At 38.4% G+C, this 19,168-nt stretch overlaps 1 protein-coding gene across 2 annotated transcripts in view; it reads right to left on the reverse strand.

The window, feature by feature from the left end:
* LOC134212897 (serine/threonine-protein kinase 32B-like) overlaps positions 1–19,168 on the reverse strand; it is a 219,275-nt gene that overhangs the window by 172,118 nt on the left and 27,989 nt on the right. For both annotated transcript variants that reach the window (XM_062691201.1, XM_062691210.1), the window contains exon 2: positions 66–269. In XM_062691201.1, coding sequence (XP_062547185.1) covers positions 66–120 — 55 coding nt within the window. In that variant the 5' untranslated portion in view covers positions 121–269. The remainder of the gene's footprint in view (positions 1–65; positions 270–19,168) is intronic.

Consider the following 19,168-nt stretch of genomic DNA (forward strand, 5'->3'; position numbering starts at 1 on the left):
GAAGAAAAAAGGCAAATACACGTTAGGTGGCTTCTACACATGAAACTTTTCGTTGCGATACTCACCATCTTCATCGGATAGAAGACTGACGTCCTGCCGGGATGATGAATTGACGCCCATGATGTTTGACGGTGTTTGAAACGATGGTTACAGTATCACAGACACAAAAACACTCACTTGAATAAATTTTGCTTAGACCAACTCCATCACTTGGATATAACTCATGTAGTAAATTCACTGATCACTATGATTGCAATGATGATATAAGCCTGTAAATAAAACACAATATTCTTATTAGGTTTATTACAACTGTTGGAATAGAAAAGAAAAATATTTCAAAAGAAATAATGGTGTAAGTTTTTCTAAGAATTTTCTAAATAAATGCTAGAAATCTTGAACACGTATTTCTGGTGAGAAGATAAAATATTTCTGGAAACATCCTTGAAAAATTTCTGATATAATCACTGATTGACTCTAAGGAGAAACACAAAATAAAACATTTTTGGCAAACTAATGAATTAATTCCTAAAAAAAATGAAAATTTTGAATACAATACGAAATTTGTTCTCGCAATTCATTGTCTTATTGTTAGCCTCAAGATATTCTTGAAATAGCTGCAAATAACTTTATTCAAAAATCAGTAATATTATCAACACCAATATTAGTTAGTTTTGTCATTCCTGCTATGTGCATTGATGTACGTAATCATGATAAAGCGTCATCCTCGACCATTTCTAAAATTGCAACCACAAAACCGCTCCGCCCGATGCTTACGATTAGCTTTATCTCTATAAATAGATCATCTTTCTGATCTGAAACCGCAAAACCCACACATTTAAGCTGATTTATGGAGATGGTTTATTTGGAAGACCTCGGTATGGTCCCATCATCGCACGACTCTAAACCTCGAAGCCACAAAATTAACCCGATTGCCACCCCAAAATCCACCACGGCACCACCGTCAGGAGCGCAACCGAAATGACACACCCAACCATCCATGGGTGCTGGTGGCCCCGCGACGACAGTGACAGCGACAGGGGCCAAGTGGAACCGCACCTTCGGTTTTATTTTCCCTTCACTTGTTGTCGCTGATATCATTCGGATATGGAACACAGCGCCCTTCGTGTAAGGCACTCTACTCTTAAACCCTGACATGTAGTACAAATCCGACTGGATTAAACGAAGCAACATTCGCGTTGTTTTGGCATGTCTGTCTGGATTGATGGGCCGACGAAAACCATCGACGACACGAGCGTACAAACAAGAGTTTACTCGACGGTGTGGGATGTTGGGGAGCCCTGTCGTGACATCGTGCGTCGCGCCGTGCTTGTGGATAGATTGCGTAGATAAAACGGAACGGTTCGTTTTCCTGCATTACGTTCGATGGGAGTATTTTTCAGGAATCCGTGTTGAAAGAGACCCGACTGTTCATTGGAAGTGGTTGTTGGGAATTGTTGCGGATCGACGGGGAAAGGCTTTTTCAACGGAGTGCTTGAGCTTTGGTGTCGCTATGACAGTTAGGCGAAATGCACGCATATGAAACGCTTACCCTAATACCCTGGTTCTGATAAAGTGCTTGTTTGCGGGTGCCTCCAGACACGCTACCTACTCGAGATTTAATGCACGAGATTCTAAGATTATGTTATACTTTTGGTTGATGTTTATACTGAAATGACTGGAGTGAAATCAGGTTCGGAGGTATGATTACTGAAATCATGTGATGTTGTATGTAGTTTTAGTACAATTCAGAAGTTAACGTCAGAAGTCAATCGTTCAATCCCATTTCGACGGTTCAGCAACAGCAGCTTTCAGACGATTGAGTTACATTCTACTTGAATTTCCAAGAAATCCAAAGAATTATCTTCATGTGAGGAGTGAAAGAATCAGTCGACAACTGTCGAAAACGATGTCTTCTTCTCTCCATCAACTGACATGTATTAGCATTTATACTTTAATAATTGAAAGCTTTTCTATGCCTGCCAATTGCACGAGTCATGTCTTATGTGACAAGCACAATGCATACATTACGTTCAGGGATTCGAGAATGTTTCCCACCCAAAAACATGCTATTCCAGACCGAAAATCGAACTCACCATCTCCGAATTGCCAATGCTTGCAAGGCGCACTGGATGCCAATATAGATACCTGCTAAATGCAAAGAAACAAACGTTGACCATGAGGTGATCGACTGCATAATGAACAAACTTAGCATCGAGTTCACACTGAGAAAGTTAACATAAGATCCGCACCCAACTTGCTACATTGGATGATTGAAATACCAGCAGATAAATTCGAAGATGCTTCGTGGCAGGAGATCGCACGTTCACCGTTGTACAAAACTGACAATTAACAAAACGCTCGTTAGAACTTTAAACAAACAATGCCCTCAAAAAGGATAGTTTAAATCTGTTTATTGCGAATACTTATCGCCAAACCAGCAGATGGAGGCGCATGGTATTGCAATTTTTTATTAACACTGCAAATACCAACCGCTGCAGAAAGCGTGGAACGGCTATTTTGCTCCGATCTAAGGTGTTTTAGTCCAATTTCCAGTTACAATCTGTAAGATATCAGGACTTTGTAAGCGACAACAGATTGTAAATCCATCCATTAGCCGCTGAGAACCAGCCGGAATATGCCGTTTCACGTTTTTTGCAACACTTACAAGTCGCAAAATGTTGCTTGCATGTCGTACCACACTGGTTGTATGAAAGCCATTCGAATTGAAACCATCCAACATTTTATGCCAAATAAAAATTAACATTATGTTTTATCATTATGTGTTTCTAACGGGATTGGGAATTGGATGATTTGTGCATTTGATAAGATTATGGTCACTGGGGGAAACGAAGTTGGATCACGGCGAAAGTACGCTGGCCAGCTCAATCTGATCTGATAGATAATGACAAGTAATGGTGATATATCAAATTTTCGAATTTCGTAATTTAGGATTCAGGCTTTATATAGGGATTTTAATTATCGGTCAGTCCTACACAAAGTATGAGGGATAATCGATAAACGAAAGTAATTATTTAAAAATCAACAGATTGAAAGCCGCTAGGGCGAACAAGTATGAAACGATATATTGTGAAAGGGAGACATAGAGACTATCTATTTAATAACACACAATCCCCTAACGAAAACCACTATGTCAAGTCAAACAAACAAATCTGTTGCAAATTAGAAATTTAGGAATTTAGAAATTCAGGAATCTCGGATTTTGGGAAATTAGTAATTTAGGAATTCAGGAGTTTTGGAACACAGGAATTTGGGAGCTTGGTAATAAAGGAATCCCTGAATTTAGAAATTTGAGAATCTAAGAATTTAGGAATTTGACAATTTAGGAATTCAGGAATCTTAGAACTTGAGAATTTACGATTCTGGAATTTTAGAAATTTGGGAATTTAGGAATGTATGCAATTAGGGATTCAGAAATTCATTAATTTATAAATTTGGGAGTTTAGGAATTAGGAACATAGGATTTTGGGAAGTTTTTGATTTAAGAATTTAGGAATTTGGGAGTTTATGAGTTGAGGAATTTAGAAATTTGGGAATTTAGGAATCCTCATTGAATATTTCCTAGAGTTCTTCCAGAAACACTTAAAGAAGTGTTAAAAATAGTTTGAACATTTTATTCAAATTTCATTTTAAAGTTGAACCAACCCAATGTTCGTATCATCAGAATCATATGCCAGGCATAGACCAGATAATAAATCTATGTTTAGTTTTCAAACCATAAATGTTTCCTTTAGCATATGTTTATGCTAGATAGTTTACCTCCCAGGAAGAGCAAATTCTAGATAGGAAACTGTTTTCGAATGTTTACTTTAGATATGATCGCTTCTCGAGCGTTGTTCATATGGATAGAATAAACATACTCACGATAGGAATTTTCCATTCATTCGTTTGCAAGATTGCCTCTTGCATTAAAACTTGTATCCTTTAGGATAACAGATGGCACCACTCATAAGTATTTGCACGATAGGTGTCGCGACGATTAGAAATTGCATTCTATGTTGGATGCAATTTGAGACTCTTCTAATAAGAATTGCAGGTCCTTTAGCTATGGGCTTTTAGAGGTCAGCACCTAAATTATAAGAGTGCCATCTGTATTAGAATTTCACGCAGTAAGAATTTAGAATACCAGTTAGAATTGGTTAAAGGTATAGGTAATGATGATATGAACACTGATTAATATGTATAGGTCGATTTCCCAAAGATTATGTATATATAGCTTAAGAGGTCCTTTGGAAAATACAGTTCAGTTTTCACTTCCTAATCGACAAGACGTTTGTCATTCCTTTAGTGAACAATCCAAGTTGCCTTCGAAGAACTTGATTAAATCTCCAGAAAAGCATAGAACCAAATTGCTGGTAACTAGCACTGGAATTCATTCAATCTTGTTCGGAAATTGCAACTCATCCGAAAGATCCGAAAAAGTTTACAAAACGCTTTCAACATTGGTGTCCTCCAGAGAGGAAAGTGACTCACGATTTCGCGGATTGTAATCGGAAAGTGAATTTACTAATTGGCGCCAACGACCAACGAGGAGGAAAGATAGGAAGCCTCAATAGGAATCAGCTCGGGATAATTGGAGCTGATTACACCACATCAAAAGGATAGGAACAAATCGAGATTTGCCGCGTAAGTCGTAGCGTCGCATCGGGATCATCGATTAACGTTCCGCCTTAAAGGAATTGGCGCCTACGACCACAGAGGAAAGTGACTCACGGTTTCGCGGATTGTAATTCGGAAAATTCCAACGAGGAGCTTTATTGGATCAGTGACGTTGTGTTTAAATGGATCATCGAGTGACAAAATTATTCTTTCAATGAGGATGTTAGAATAAATTATATCGAAGGATTGGCCGCGTAAGTCGTAGCGTCGCAGAACGGGATCATCGATTGTCATCAAGTTGTCATCGAACTGTCATCAACCGTTTACTCAGTAAAGGAAAACTGGGTAATTTATGAAATCTGATCGCCTTAGTAAGGCCGGAAAATGATTTCACACTGAATTAATTAGGACTCGGACAAACGGATCGGCCGTTACGAGCTAATTCAGTGAAGATTGATTGATGTATCGGAGAAATACAAATCAATAAAAATGTCGTCAATGAACTACATTATGAATCCACATGGACGGTGCCCACTGTGTACAAGTATGGATAAAAAGATGACATGGTGTCATGCAACAGGTGTATGGCACAGTTCCATTTATGTTGTGTCGGTATTAGAGATAAACCGAACAAAGGATATCAATGGATATGCGCTAAGTGCAGCGAGATATCTGCATTGGAAAGCAAATTGGCAGAACTTAATAAAGTTCTGTCTCAACAATTATCATGTGATGTCAAGTCAACGACATCACCGCAAGAAATATCATTCGAAGTAGAGAAGCTACGACTCGAATTGATGAATGTCGAAGGATCGACAGATTCTGATGTTATAGAAATATCAGAAAAGTTGGATAAGCTGGTCGTCAACTTAGGCTATTTGGATAAATATAGCTTCAATCCATTCCGATATTGTAATTCAACCCTACTCGGGTGTTTGATTGAAAAGCTTCCAACGGATTTAAATCAAAAGTCTTGGAAGTTTGTTGCGCAATTTGCAAGAAATATTCGTCAACCATCTGTAGATTTTGTTCCCACATTGGATGTGTTCAATGCATGGCTCAAGCCACATGCAGAGGAACTGAAGCGAATGAATGCTTTAAAGCAATATCTCAATCGAAGTTATGAAAATTTAATCGATTGGAATGGAGCAGAAGACGCTCAATGCACTAATGAAATTAGTGAAAATGGTAAAATGGATAATGGCAATTCCTGCGTAATTGAAGTTGATCAGAACGAGAAATCCTGTCGCCCTCTTGCCAGATGCAGCATACCAGATCGGTATCTTGCGGAACATTTTGAATCAATTAATCATGAGGATCTCGAGCTCAGCAGGGTTGAACCAGGGAAACGGTTTATCGATAGAGATAAGCTTGTTCCGGATCGGGAACAAGAAGTATCAAGTGAGCTACCAGAAGAACAATCAATTACGGAATCTGAGGATTTAGCTGTTCTTTCCGAACAACTCCAAGAAGGTGAACAACAATTCAGAAATGACATCAAATGTACTGCACCCAAGAAGTCAAAGCAGAGTAAAAAGAGAAAGATACTCATCAACAATTGTGAACATTTGATCAAAGAGGAGAAACAAGTAGATCCTGTCAAACCAAATTGTGCTATCCCGTCACAGCACAAGAAATATGACGCATATGCAGCGAATAATCTGCAAGAGTTTGGCAACAAGTTCAGCGAAAATGAAATATCTTCGACTGAAAGTAATACATTAGAAAGCATTAATATTGGAAAGCGAGGTAATAAATTGCGAACTATTAGGGGAGGCCTGAAGTTCAAAAAGTCCATTGTAAATGGAAGTGATGTATTCAAAATGAAACGAGCTAAGAATGCATTTATATGCCACGGCATAAATATAGCACAGAAAAACTTGTTGATACCTGGAGCACAAAATCATGGCGCAGAAACTTATGCTCCGAACTATGCTTTCAAATCAAAATATGCTTCTGATCATAATTATGAAATGATTGAACGCGATTTTATGATCAATGAAAATTCCATTACGCTGATTTCACGAGTTGTATTCGATAGAGGCAGAGCAGATATTATTGATTATTTGGTACAACAAAGAGAGACAACAAAATTAAAAGGACAACGGCAAATCATAAGCAGAACAGTTTATGGTTCACAACTAATAAAGTGTGTGAAACGAAAAGCAGTAATGGAAACGAATCTACAGCAATTAGTGTGCTATTTGTGCTATTCCTGAATAAATTGCAATCATCGGATATTATTATCATGTACGCCAAGGAAAGAAAAAACAGCCATTACAAAGGAGCAAGGATTTACAGCTGTAGTAGCCGGAGAAGTGTTACATGTCCTAAAATGCAAACCAGTATATGTGCTACCACGATCAAGCAGTAGGTGCTATCAGGAGATTCCAGCGAATTATAACAACGAATCAGTGTTTATCGCACCCGTTACCAGAGTGCTCCAAAAAAAAAAAACGGAAATTGACTGCACCCCTTTGCTTCCAGCAAAATTTATGTTCGGAGGAAGATGGTATACGACGGATGGAAAATTCCGGGAGACAACTGCTCCGGAAAAGTTATCCACAGAGATAGTGACCAGCTGGACTTATACTTCATTACCCAACTGAAATCAGGAGTATACGACGAGGACAGTGTCAGGAAGATGAAAAATATGATTTATGAACAAGGAGACCGACGTATCGCATCATCAGTTATACATCGGATTCTGACAAACCAGAACCCTAATCATCAAGGATTTCGATTCGACGCTCTGATTGCAGAACACATGGTGGAAGGAATCGTCAGTCAATACTGGGAGAAGATCTTGTCTTGGTCCCACTGGTTTGGACATCTATCATCGACGGTATTAGGAGCATATCTTTTACTTCGACTCCTGAAGTTCATCATTGACACGTTAGTCCACGGACGGATACTTTACGACATCTACGGATTTGGATGGCAACTGATCGCTTCATTGTGGGATTCATTCACCAACTTTCTATCGCATCGGCATGCGACCAGCAGGCCAATAACCCAGGATTGTGATGCAGAGCAGCGGACATCGATTACACCAACTACACAATTGAGAAGTAAAGTATTTTAATTGAGATAGTTCTTTCAGATCAGTTAAGAAATGTAGAGAAGGAAGCCCCTTTTGAACCAATTCAACCAACAACAAGAAATTTGAATAACTTTTGAAATGTAAATCTATAACTAGATTTACAGGGGCAAGAATGTTAAAAATAGTTTGAACATTTTTATTCAAATTTCATTTTAAGTTGAACCAACCCAATGTTCGTATCATCAGAACCATATGCCAGGCATAGACCAGATAATAAATCTATGTTTAGTTTTCAAACCATAAATGTTTCCTTTAGCATATGTTTATTCTAGATAGTTTACCTCCCAGGAAGAGCAAATTCTAGATAGGAAACGTTAGATATGATCGCTTCTCGAGCGTTGTTCATATGGATAGAATAAACATACTCACGATTGGAATTTTCCATTCATTCGTTTGCAAGATTGCCTCTTGCATTAAAATTTGTATCCTTTAAGATAACAGATGGCACCACTCATAAGTATTTGCACGATAGGTGTCGCGACGATTAGAAATTGCATTCTATGTTGGATGCAATTTGAGACTCTTCTAATAAGAATTGCAGGTCCTTTAGCTATGGGCTTTTAGAGGTCAACACCTAAATTATAAGAGTGCCATCTGTATTAGAATTTCACGCAGTAAGAATTTAGAATACCAGTTAGAATTGGTTAAAGGTATAGGTAATGATGATATGAACACTGATTAATATGTATAGGTCGATTTCCCAAAGACTATGTATATATAGCTTAAGAGGTACTTTGGAAAATACAGTTCAGTTTTCACTTCCTAATCGACAAGACGTTTGTCATTCCTTAGTGAACAATCCAAGTTGCCTTAGAAGAACTTGATTAAATCTCCAGAAAAGCATAGAACCAAATTGCTGGTAACTAGCACTGGAATTCATTCAATCTTGTTCGGAAATTGCAACTCATCCGAAAGATCCGAAAAAATTTACAAAACGCTTGTAACAAGAAGCTTGTTTGGGAATCCAACCTGAAGCCTTCCAGGAATCCATCGTGGAGTTCCTCCAGGATTCATTTCAGGTGCCGAAGTTCAACATCTTGATTTCCTCCTGAAGTTGCTCCAGGATTTTCTCCTTTAGTTGCTTCAGTTACACAAAGAATGTCTTCTGGAGTTCCTCTTCATGTTTCTACAGGAATTCCACCTGGAGTTAGGGACCGACGCACAGGTCAGGATTTGGATTGGCAGCGGCATTTTCTCCACTTCTAAAACATATCCCGAAGAAATTCCTGAATCAATTTCCGAACAAATTCCTTAACGAATTTGCAAAGAAATCGTTAATGAAATTTACGAAGGATTTCTCCTAAAGCAATTTTCGAAGGTATTCCTAAAACAATTTCTGTAGATATTCATTAAGGTATTTCCGAAGAAATTTTCAAAGGAATTTTAAAGGAATTCTTAAAGGAATTTTCAAAGGAATGTCTAAAAGAATTTCTGAAGAAATTCCTAAAAAAAATCATAAAGTATTTCCAGAAGAAATTTTCACGGAATTCCTTTTTTGAATTTCCAAAGGAATTTCTGGATATATCTCCGAAGTTATTTTCGGATGATTTTCTGGGGAAATCCATAGATGAAGTTCCAAAAGAGTTTTTGGAAGAATGTACAAAGATATTCTTGAAGAAATTTAAGAATGTCGGAAATGCTTGAAGAAGTTCTTTTGGAAATTCCGTTAGAAATTCTTGCTGGAAATCATGGAGGAATTATTGGAATTTTTTTTCGAGGGAATGTAATTTCCGAAGGAATTCCTGAAATAGTTTTCGAAAGAGTCCGGGAGAGAAATTTCCTAAAGATTTATGAACGATATTTACGAAAAAAAATGTCAGAAAATTATTCCTAAGCAATTCTTGAGAACATCCGTATTCGATATCGGATATTTTTGAGATTTCATCGATTATTTTTCCACACAAACCTGATTGTTATCATTACATTTACACTCAATCCTCTTTTTACGGCAGTTTTTCATACGTCACTTCGTTTTACAGCCTCCTTTTTACGGCACGTGACGTAAAAGGAATTTGAAACAGACGGCACTCTTAGAAACCCAAAGAACAAAGCAGATGCTTTGTATATTCATCATTTGCCTCCAACAATTGTTCCGTTCCAGGTAATCCAAGAATTTCCTGGAGTCTACACCTAAGGACCTAAGGTCTACAAGCGTAGCGAAAGAGCTGTTATCGCTTGTAAAACATGGTTTATGCCCTATTTGATATATTAAACCAAATTCCGTTCCAGATCATACAAGAATTCCCTGGAATATAGGTCTTGAGGTCTACCCGCGTAACCGATGGGCTGTTATCTCTTTAAAATGATTCATGCTCCAAATGATCTATTAAACCAAACTCAATATATGGCATATGAGTTTCTCTAAGATCTCCAAACCGTCCTGCAGTTTTTATCAAATGGTCTGCCGTATCAACCAAGGCTTTCATGGTGTCCCCAGCGGCGGTATCAACCCAATTAGGTCCTCCGAGTATTTTTTCACTTGCGTCTCAAATGTAGGCATATGAAATGTTCTAAGATCTCCAAATCGTCCTGGAGTTTGAATCAAATGGTCTGCCGGTTCAACCAAAACTTCCATGATGTCCCCAGCCGCGGTATCTACTCAATTAGGTCCTCCGAGTATTTTTTCTTTCACTTGCGTCTTAAATCCAGACATATGAGAATTTGCAAGATCTCCACATTGCCCTGGAGTTTGAATCAAATGTTCTGTCGAATCATCCATCCAAGACTTTCATGATGTCCCCAGTCACGGTAACCACTCAATTATGTTCTCTGGGTATTTGTCGTTCACTTGCGTCTCAAATGTAGGCAAATGAGATGTTCTAAGATCTACAAATTGTTCTGAAGTTTGAATCAAATGTTCTGCCGAATCAAACAAGGCTTCCATGATGGCTCCAGTCGCGGTATCATCCCAATTATGTCCTCCGAGTATTTTTCTTTCACTTGCGTCTCAAATCCAGACATGTGAGATGTTCTAAGATCTCCAAATTGTCCAGGAGTTTGAATCAAATGTTGTACCGGATCAACCATGCCGTGGTATCAGCTCAATTATATTTTCAGCGTATTTGTCTTTCACTTGCGTTTCAATTCCAGCCATATGGGTTGTTTTAAGATCTCTTAATTGTCCTGGAGCTTGAATCAAATGGTATGCCGAATCAACCAAGGCCTTCATGATGTCCACAACCGCGGTAACAACCCGACCAGCAAAAGTCAGACAAACACCCCAAGGAACATTTTTAGTTTAATAACGATAATGAAAAACACTATTTGCTCTACATGACATCGGTAAAATCAGCATAAAACTTAAATGTTTGTAGGGATGCTTGTAGCAAATCGATTGTTACTAAATTCGGTCAATTCATATGGGCCATGCCCTTTTTGATCCATAGAACCAAAGTGAATACGGCTTCAACTATTGTGCCATTGCAGATCATCCATCCCTGAAATATAAGCTTTACGGTCAACACGCGTAACCAAAAGGCTGTTATCTCTTTAAAAAAAATTGCTCATACCCGTTTTGATCCAAAGGACTAAATTGGATACCTCTTCAACTATTGTTCCATTTCAGGTAATTTAAGAAAGTCATCTTTAGGTCTACAGGAATATTATTTTTAAATGGTTCATACCATTTTGATCCATAGATCCATATTAGATACGCCTTCAACAATTATTCCACTCCAGGTACTCGAAGAAATCTCTGAAGTCTAGACTTCGTGGCTGGGGACATAATGGGAGTCTTGATTGATTCGGTAGACCATTTTATTCAATCTCTAGAACAATTGGGAGATCCTACAACATGTTACATGTCAGAATTTGAGACGCAATTCGCAAACTATCCGAATTCCAGGACAACTTTGAGATCTTACAAAACCTCATATGCCTTGAGATGAGTGCAAGACAAACACTCGGGGAATGTAATTGAGTTGATACCGCGAGTGAAGAAATCATGAAAGTCTTGGTTGATTAGGTAGACCATTTGATTCAAACTCCAGGACATTTTGAAGATCTTACAACATCTTACATGCTAAAATTTGTGACTCAAGTGAAAGACTAATACTCAGAAGACAAAATTGGGTTAACACCACGGTTGGGGGAACCATGGAAGCCTTGGTTGATTCATTAGACCATTTGATTCAAACTCCAGGACAATTTGGAGATCTTACAACACCTCATATGTCTTGTTTTGAGACGCAAGTGAAAGAAAAATATTTAGAGAACATATTTGAGTTGATACCACGGCTTAGGACATCATGAAATCTTTGGTTGATTCGATAGATCATTTGATTTAAGCTCCAGGACAATTTGGAGATCTTAGAACATCTCATATACCTGTATTTGAGACGTTAGTAAAAGACCAATGCACAGAAGACAAAATTGGGTTGACACCGCGGCTGGGGACATCGTGAAAGCCTTGTTTGATTCGGCAGAACATTTGATTCAAACTCCAGAACAATTTGGAGATCTTAAAACGTATCATATACCTGTATTTGAGACGTAAGTGAAAGACAAATAATCGGAGGACATCTTCTTCTTCTTGTTGGCATTACATCCCCACACTGGGACAGAGCCGCCTCGCAGCTTAGTGTTCATTAAGCACTTCCACAGTTATTAACTGCGAGGTTTATAAGCCAGGATACCATTTTTGCATTCGTATATCATGAGGCTAACACGATTATACTTTTATGCCCAGGGTATTCGAGACAATTTCCAATCCGAAAGTTGTCTAGACTGGCACCGGGAATCGTATCCAGCCACGCTCAGCATGGCCTTGCTTTGTAGCCGCGCGTCTTACCGCACGGCTAGGGAAGGTCCCCAATCGGAGGGCCCCCAATCGGAGACGACAAAATTGGGTTGACACCGCGGCTGGGGACATCATGGAAGCCTTGGTTGATTCGGTAGACCATTTGATTCAAACTCCAGGACAGTTTGGAGATCTTAAAACATCTCATATGCCTGGATTTGAGACGTAAGTGAAAGACAAATAATCGGAGGACATAATTGGGTTGATACCGCGGCTGGGAGCACCATGGAAGCCTTGGTTGATTCATTAGACTATTTGATTCAAACTCCAGGACAATTTGGAGATCTTACAACACCTTATATGTCTTGTTTTGAGACGCAAGTGAAAGACAAATACTCACTTAGTCAGAGAACATAATTGAGTTAAAAGCACGGCTTAGGACATCATGAATGCTTTTTTTTGATTCGATAGACCATTTGATTCAAACTCCAGGACAATTTGGAGATCTTACAACTTCTCATATACCTGTATTTGAGACGGTAGCAAAAGACCAGTACTCAGAAGACAAAATTGAGTTAACACCGCGGCTCTGGACATCGTGGAATCCTTGGTTGATTCTGTAGACCATTTGATTCAAACTCCAGGACAATTGATCTCCAAATTGACATCTAATAAACCTGGACTTGAGACGCAAGTGAAAGACAAATACTCGAAAGGCATGATTGGGATGATTCCGCGGCTGAGGACATCATGCAAGATTCAGTAGATTCGGTAGACCATTTGATTCAAACTCCAGGACAATTTGGAGATCTTACAACTTCATATATGCAAGAATTGAAGACGCAAGTGAAAGAAAAAATAATCGGAGAACAAAAATTGATTGACACAGAGACTGAGGACATCATGGAAGCCTTGGTTGATTCGGTAGACCATTTGATTTAAATTTCAGGACAATTTGGAGATCTTACAACACCTCATATGTCTTGTTTTGAGACGCAAGTGAAAGACAAATCCTCGGAGGACATAATTGAGTTGATACCACGGCTTGGGACATCATGAAGACTTTTGTTGATTCGGTAGACCATTTGATTCATACTCCAGGACAATTTGGAGTTCTTATAACATCTCATATGCCTGGTTTTGGAGAGATCTTACAATACCTCATGTAAGAAGCAAGTGAATGTATTTGAAAGTATCCTCACGATCAATAAATTGAGTGAAATACTAGAAATTTTAGCAAAAATTCTTTTTACGTCACTTTCGGCTTACGTCCCCCTAATAAGTGACGTAAAAAGAGGGTTGAGTGTACGATCTTGTGTTAACTAGGAAACCTGTATGCGACAGTGACTAGCGGTGCGATAGCAAATGTGAAATACACAGAATAGGCAATAGCGGTTTAGTCTTCTATACACTCTCGTGCTGAGTGCACGTAGTTACCACAGCATACAAATAATATTACGCTAACTATTGGCATTCCTCCAAAAAATCTTTGGGTACATATCCCGAAGGTTTTTATCGAAGGATTTTCAAAAAAAAAAATCTAAAGAAATTCCTAAAGGAATTTTTGATTTTTTACAATTCCTTCTTTGAATTTTCAAAACAATGTATTGAGGATTTTCAAAAGAATTTCTTATTTGTCTTTGAAAGAATTTTGGGAGGATTTTCTGAAAAAATTCCTGGAGAAAATTCCTTTATAATTTATGGAGGAATGTAAAAAAATCTAGAAATCTTTTTGAGAATGTCGGAAATTCTTTCAAGATTTCGTGTGGCTGTGTAGCAGCATCGTCATCATTATCATCATCGCACGCGCCGTAGGTCTGTGTGACAACCCCCAGATCCTACCAGAGAGGATGCAACATCCACCGACGAATGGTACCCTACTATAATATAACATTATCTCTTTGAATCTCACACATTAAACTACACGCGAACAATTATACCCAAATTGAATTTTATAATAAAGCAGACCAGTTAGTATTAGCTCACTACTCAATCGAAGCACATCTTTCTTTGCCTCATACAAATTAATTGTACGCTAGGCTGATCGTCGAAAGATTATCCCCACGGATTGAAAGAGCACTCTAAAGCTATTCCAATCGGAAATTCTTTTACGAACTCCTTTTATTTTATTTTATTTTGGGAAAACTTTGAAAATTAATTTGGATTTTTTTTTAAATTTTTTAAACAAACATTTTTTCGGAAATCCCTTTCGATTTTTTTTCAAAATTTCTCCAGAAATTCCTTCGAGCATTCTTTTACGAATTCATTTAGGAAATTCTTTTGGAAATTCCATCGAAAAATCCTTTAGGAATTCCTTTGTTACTACTTTGGAATTACTACGAAAAACCCTTCGGAGATTCCTTTTAGAATACATACGGAGATTATTTCCTTTAATATTTCCATTAGAAACTCTTTCGAAAATTCCTCTAAGATTTCTTATTTCATTCTTTAATCAATTTCCGTTGAAAATCCGGAATGATTTTTGCAGTAACTTTGAAAGGAATTTCGTATGGTTTTACTAAAAGGAAAATAAAGTTCCGAAGGAGTTTACAGATGTGGAATAACAATGAGAATTCCTGGCGTTACTTTCTAAGTTATTCCTGAAGGAAGTTCCTGGAGCAAAAAAAAATCTAGAAAATTTTCAGAAGCAATTTTCGAAGAAATTTCAGAATGTATTCTCGAAAAAAATATCTTAGAAACATTTAAAGGATTTTCGAAAAGATTTATTAAAAGAATGCCCAAAAGAGAAAAAGAAATTCATAGATCACTAGAAAATCCATTTTTCTCTCAGAACAATTTTGGCGTATAAAATTAAATCATAATAAATCATAAAATTAAATCATAAATTTCAGGGAAAATATTCGATTTGGTGGATCACGTACCCCATCGTGCCCCAGCTTAACTCCGCCAGTGCAGTGCTTGTGGGTTACTGTGATAGTTCCTTACCGTAGATTTCATGTTCCTCATGTCGATATTTCTGAGACTCAATGGTCCCTTAAAATCAACTCATCGACCGTACCTCATTGAAATAAGCTAGGGGAGAACGGTCCATAATGCACCCCTGGGGCAAAATGGCCTCACTCAGAAAATCACACATATAATCTGTTGTAGTACATTTATGAACGAATATTACCATTACAATTCATACCCCTAGCAGCACACATGTTTCACTAGAGTTACTGCAACTGATATGTGACCAGATTTAGTCACTATCAAGTTGCTCCAACCATTTTTGTCTGACTTGTGCTGCTCGGGACTTAGCCCATGCCCATCATTGAGCTCCATTGTAAAAAAATATCAAAATCCCTTCATATTCACTCAAATTTAACGATTTGCTATTCTTCCACCACATCCGTAAGATTGTAGTTCAATCCATTAAAAAAAACAAACAACCATGCGTACACCATCATTTTACATGCAATTGAGTTATTTTACACCACCATTTGGGCGTTTTGCCCCAGGCCATTTTTTAAAACAATTTTTAAATGCGTTAAAAACTCACGAAAACCTTATTGTTTTAAATAGGAGATCATTGTGAAATGTAGCTGGGTTTGTCATTTTTTCATCTACACGTTGAAATGGTTCCGTATTCTTGTTTATATGGGCGAAAAGATCGAAAAAGCTTAAGGGGTGCATTTTGGACCGTTCTCCTCTAATTAAACTCGATTTGACTTTCCGCTGTTTTATGAGGAACAAGTTCTCGCGTATTTTCAGGGTAGGATTCTGTCTCACCAAAGGTAAATTGATAATGGGCGTCAAATCTCTAATAGACGAACAATCACCGCGAAGGAAGGGATAGCGAATCATCACGCCCGTTTGAACATTACGTAAGCTACCTGTATCTGAATTAGAAAACGTGCCCCGCAGCCTTGACAGCAACAACGTGTGATTAGAGGGAGGACCGTGATTGAAACTGGCGTAAAACGAGTATCGACGAAAATTCATTATACTTTCAGTAATGGGATGACAGCGTGAAAATGGCACGCACATTTCTCGTTGATTGAAAAATTGTTAATTTGTTGGAATGGATCACAGGAATTGATTGCCCAATTTGCGACGAGATGGGTATACATAGGAAAGGGCGCTTTGCTTCGACGATATTTATCAATATTTTAAATGTTATAAGAAGAAGAAGTTTCGTTATGGAGTGTAGAGTAGATTTTACCCCGGAAAACGCTGTTTGCATACTTACGAGTTAGTATCGAACCGGGATATCAACGTCGATAACCACAAGAATACATCGACAGTGCAAAATATTGCATCGGCGAACACACGATCGATAAGAAAGCCGCCCATCCCTCCCCCCGTATCGTAATAACGGTTTTCCGCACAAGTCTGTGGTAAACCACACATACCCTATCCCGTGTAAGAGCCAGGAATGGCATCGATTGATTAGAAACAACCCTCCACAAAGATAGGGATTGGGCCGAACGGTGCTTTCCAGCGTAAAATTCATAACTCAAGAGGACTTATCGGATGCCTGTCATCGTCGTCATGCTTTCCTATCGCTCGCGTACATCAGCGGTATCAGCGGACCGACACGACGACGATGCGATGGTGGAGTCTACACGGAGCGAGAAAAAATAAGGTCTTGCCCTTCCCACACCCGTCCGTGCTTTATTTATGTGAAGACATATTGCGAAGCGTTGCATGGGAGATGTTTCTACTTATGTTTTCCTCCACTTGATGGTGTTTTTGTTGTTGCTGTCGACATATAACCCATCAACACAAGTGCCTCCATAACTTCGCTTCCTTCTGTTCTATAGTTGGGTATCACTGGCATGCACTCTGCGTCTGGCCGCCGCCGCCCGTAGTGGTCATATTTCCACATGGAAGGATAGTCGTTGATGGTTGGTTGGGTCCTTCAAAGCGGAGAGGTTCGCCGTCCGCCGTCAAGCTTGCGATGACATCGCAGGAATGGTAAATATTTGTCTTCCGGTTGAGGTATCTAAGCTTGAACGTAAGAAAGTCCGCCGACGGAAGATTGTCACGCTGTGCTGGTGGTAGTTTACCATCCGCATACTAACCGTATTCGGATTGTTTGACTAAGGCGGTTAGCTGTCCAATGTTAGTGCAATGAAGAGTTTGTTCGACAATAATGTGTACATTGTTCCTTCACTCACTGCAACAGGCAAACTGTTCACAACATGATGTCTTCGGAGGTACACCTTTGAGGAGCTACTTTTGGGTCGAATACGAGCTTCTATTTTATCATATTGTAATTATTTATCAATGTATCTAAATAGAATAAGATTCGGTTTCATTGGTCATGGGCTGTTTATATTAGTGTGTTCAATGTTTATATACAAGGGAAGTTTTCCAGTTTACTCTTCCATTGACCGTAATCATGATTTCATTTTATTTAAAAAAAAACGAATAGTGCATCGTTTTTGGAGCCGAACCACAACGATCAGCTAATACCAATAATAAGGCTAAGTTTTAATTGTTTCCTTTGTCATTGCTTTCTATATTAAACTAGTCGACCCGGCAGACGTTGTCCTGCATAGTAGGCCAAATGCGCGTTGTGAACTGCCCATGCAAAATTTCCATACGAATCTTAATTTTAGTGTTTCGCGATTTACTCAACCTTACTCATAATTTTTGCATGAGGAAATATCATATAAACCCGTCGGAAATGATAATGAACGTTTCCACTGAAGGAATGAAGAAAATCCATCCAGCCGTTTTCGAGTTATGCGGATACGAACACAGACCATTTCATTTTTATTATATAGATTGTTTATACTATCATCCCTTTTCTCAATCAACTAATCAAGTCCCCATTCACATATGTATCGCTTTTTTTGGTATCCAGCTGGAGCTACCTGGTAGCTTAAATTGTCAAGACGGGACCCGAACAGCTGTTTTGCTTCTACTAGAACCAATACTTAGAAGAACCATTCTATATGTTAACCACTTGAGCACTAGACCTGTGCGCCGCCGCGCAACGCCGCGGCCGACGACGATTTTGGGTCGTCGCGCCGCTGATCATAATTTTACCACACCGATGAATTATCGCAATAAAAAAAATCAATTAACTTGAGTCGAGTCGATTAAAATAAAAGACACTGAAGATGGCCTTACAGTTGAAGACTAAATACGTATTTGTAAGACAATACAACGTGGTGGAATTGAATGGAATAGTACCAAACTCGTGTTATGATTGTGGGTGTTAGTAAGTTGTTAGAATATTATTGAGGTGGAACTCGTCAAAATTCTATTGTAAATCTACCTCGAGTGATGGTGTCTCTAAGACAGTGTTGTGACAAACATTAGTTTATGAATAGGTTGGTCGATTAGTTGTGAATTTGAATTAGGCTGTATCTAGAAGATTTAATCTACTAAGTAGAATAATACAAAAAATGTTTAACTGGTCTTTGGAATTCGTCTAAGCCAAAGCCTCATTCTGTCGGCCACCTAAATCGGTGGGCAGTGTTGTCCCACACTTTGTGCAATAAATGTTGCTCTTTGATTTTACTCCATCCAAACGATTTTACAATCTTAACTAAGTAAGTGCAACTAATAGAAGGCTATTTAAATTTTATAATTGTCCATCGTTTAGATGGAGTAAAATCAAAAAGCAGAATTTTTTGCACAGAGTGTAAGACAACACTGCCTCTAGGTGACTCGCAAATTATGTTTGTTGTGGTACTTTTGTGAAGGCTTGAATACGTGCCCAAAGCGCCAAAACCACTTGTTATATTTCCTAG

The sequence above is a fragment of the Armigeres subalbatus genome, chromosome 1, assembly GCF_024139115.2.
Source record: "Armigeres subalbatus isolate Guangzhou_Male chromosome 1, GZ_Asu_2, whole genome shotgun sequence".
Classification (NCBI taxonomy): Eukaryota; Metazoa; Arthropoda; class Insecta; order Diptera; family Culicidae; genus Armigeres; species Armigeres subalbatus.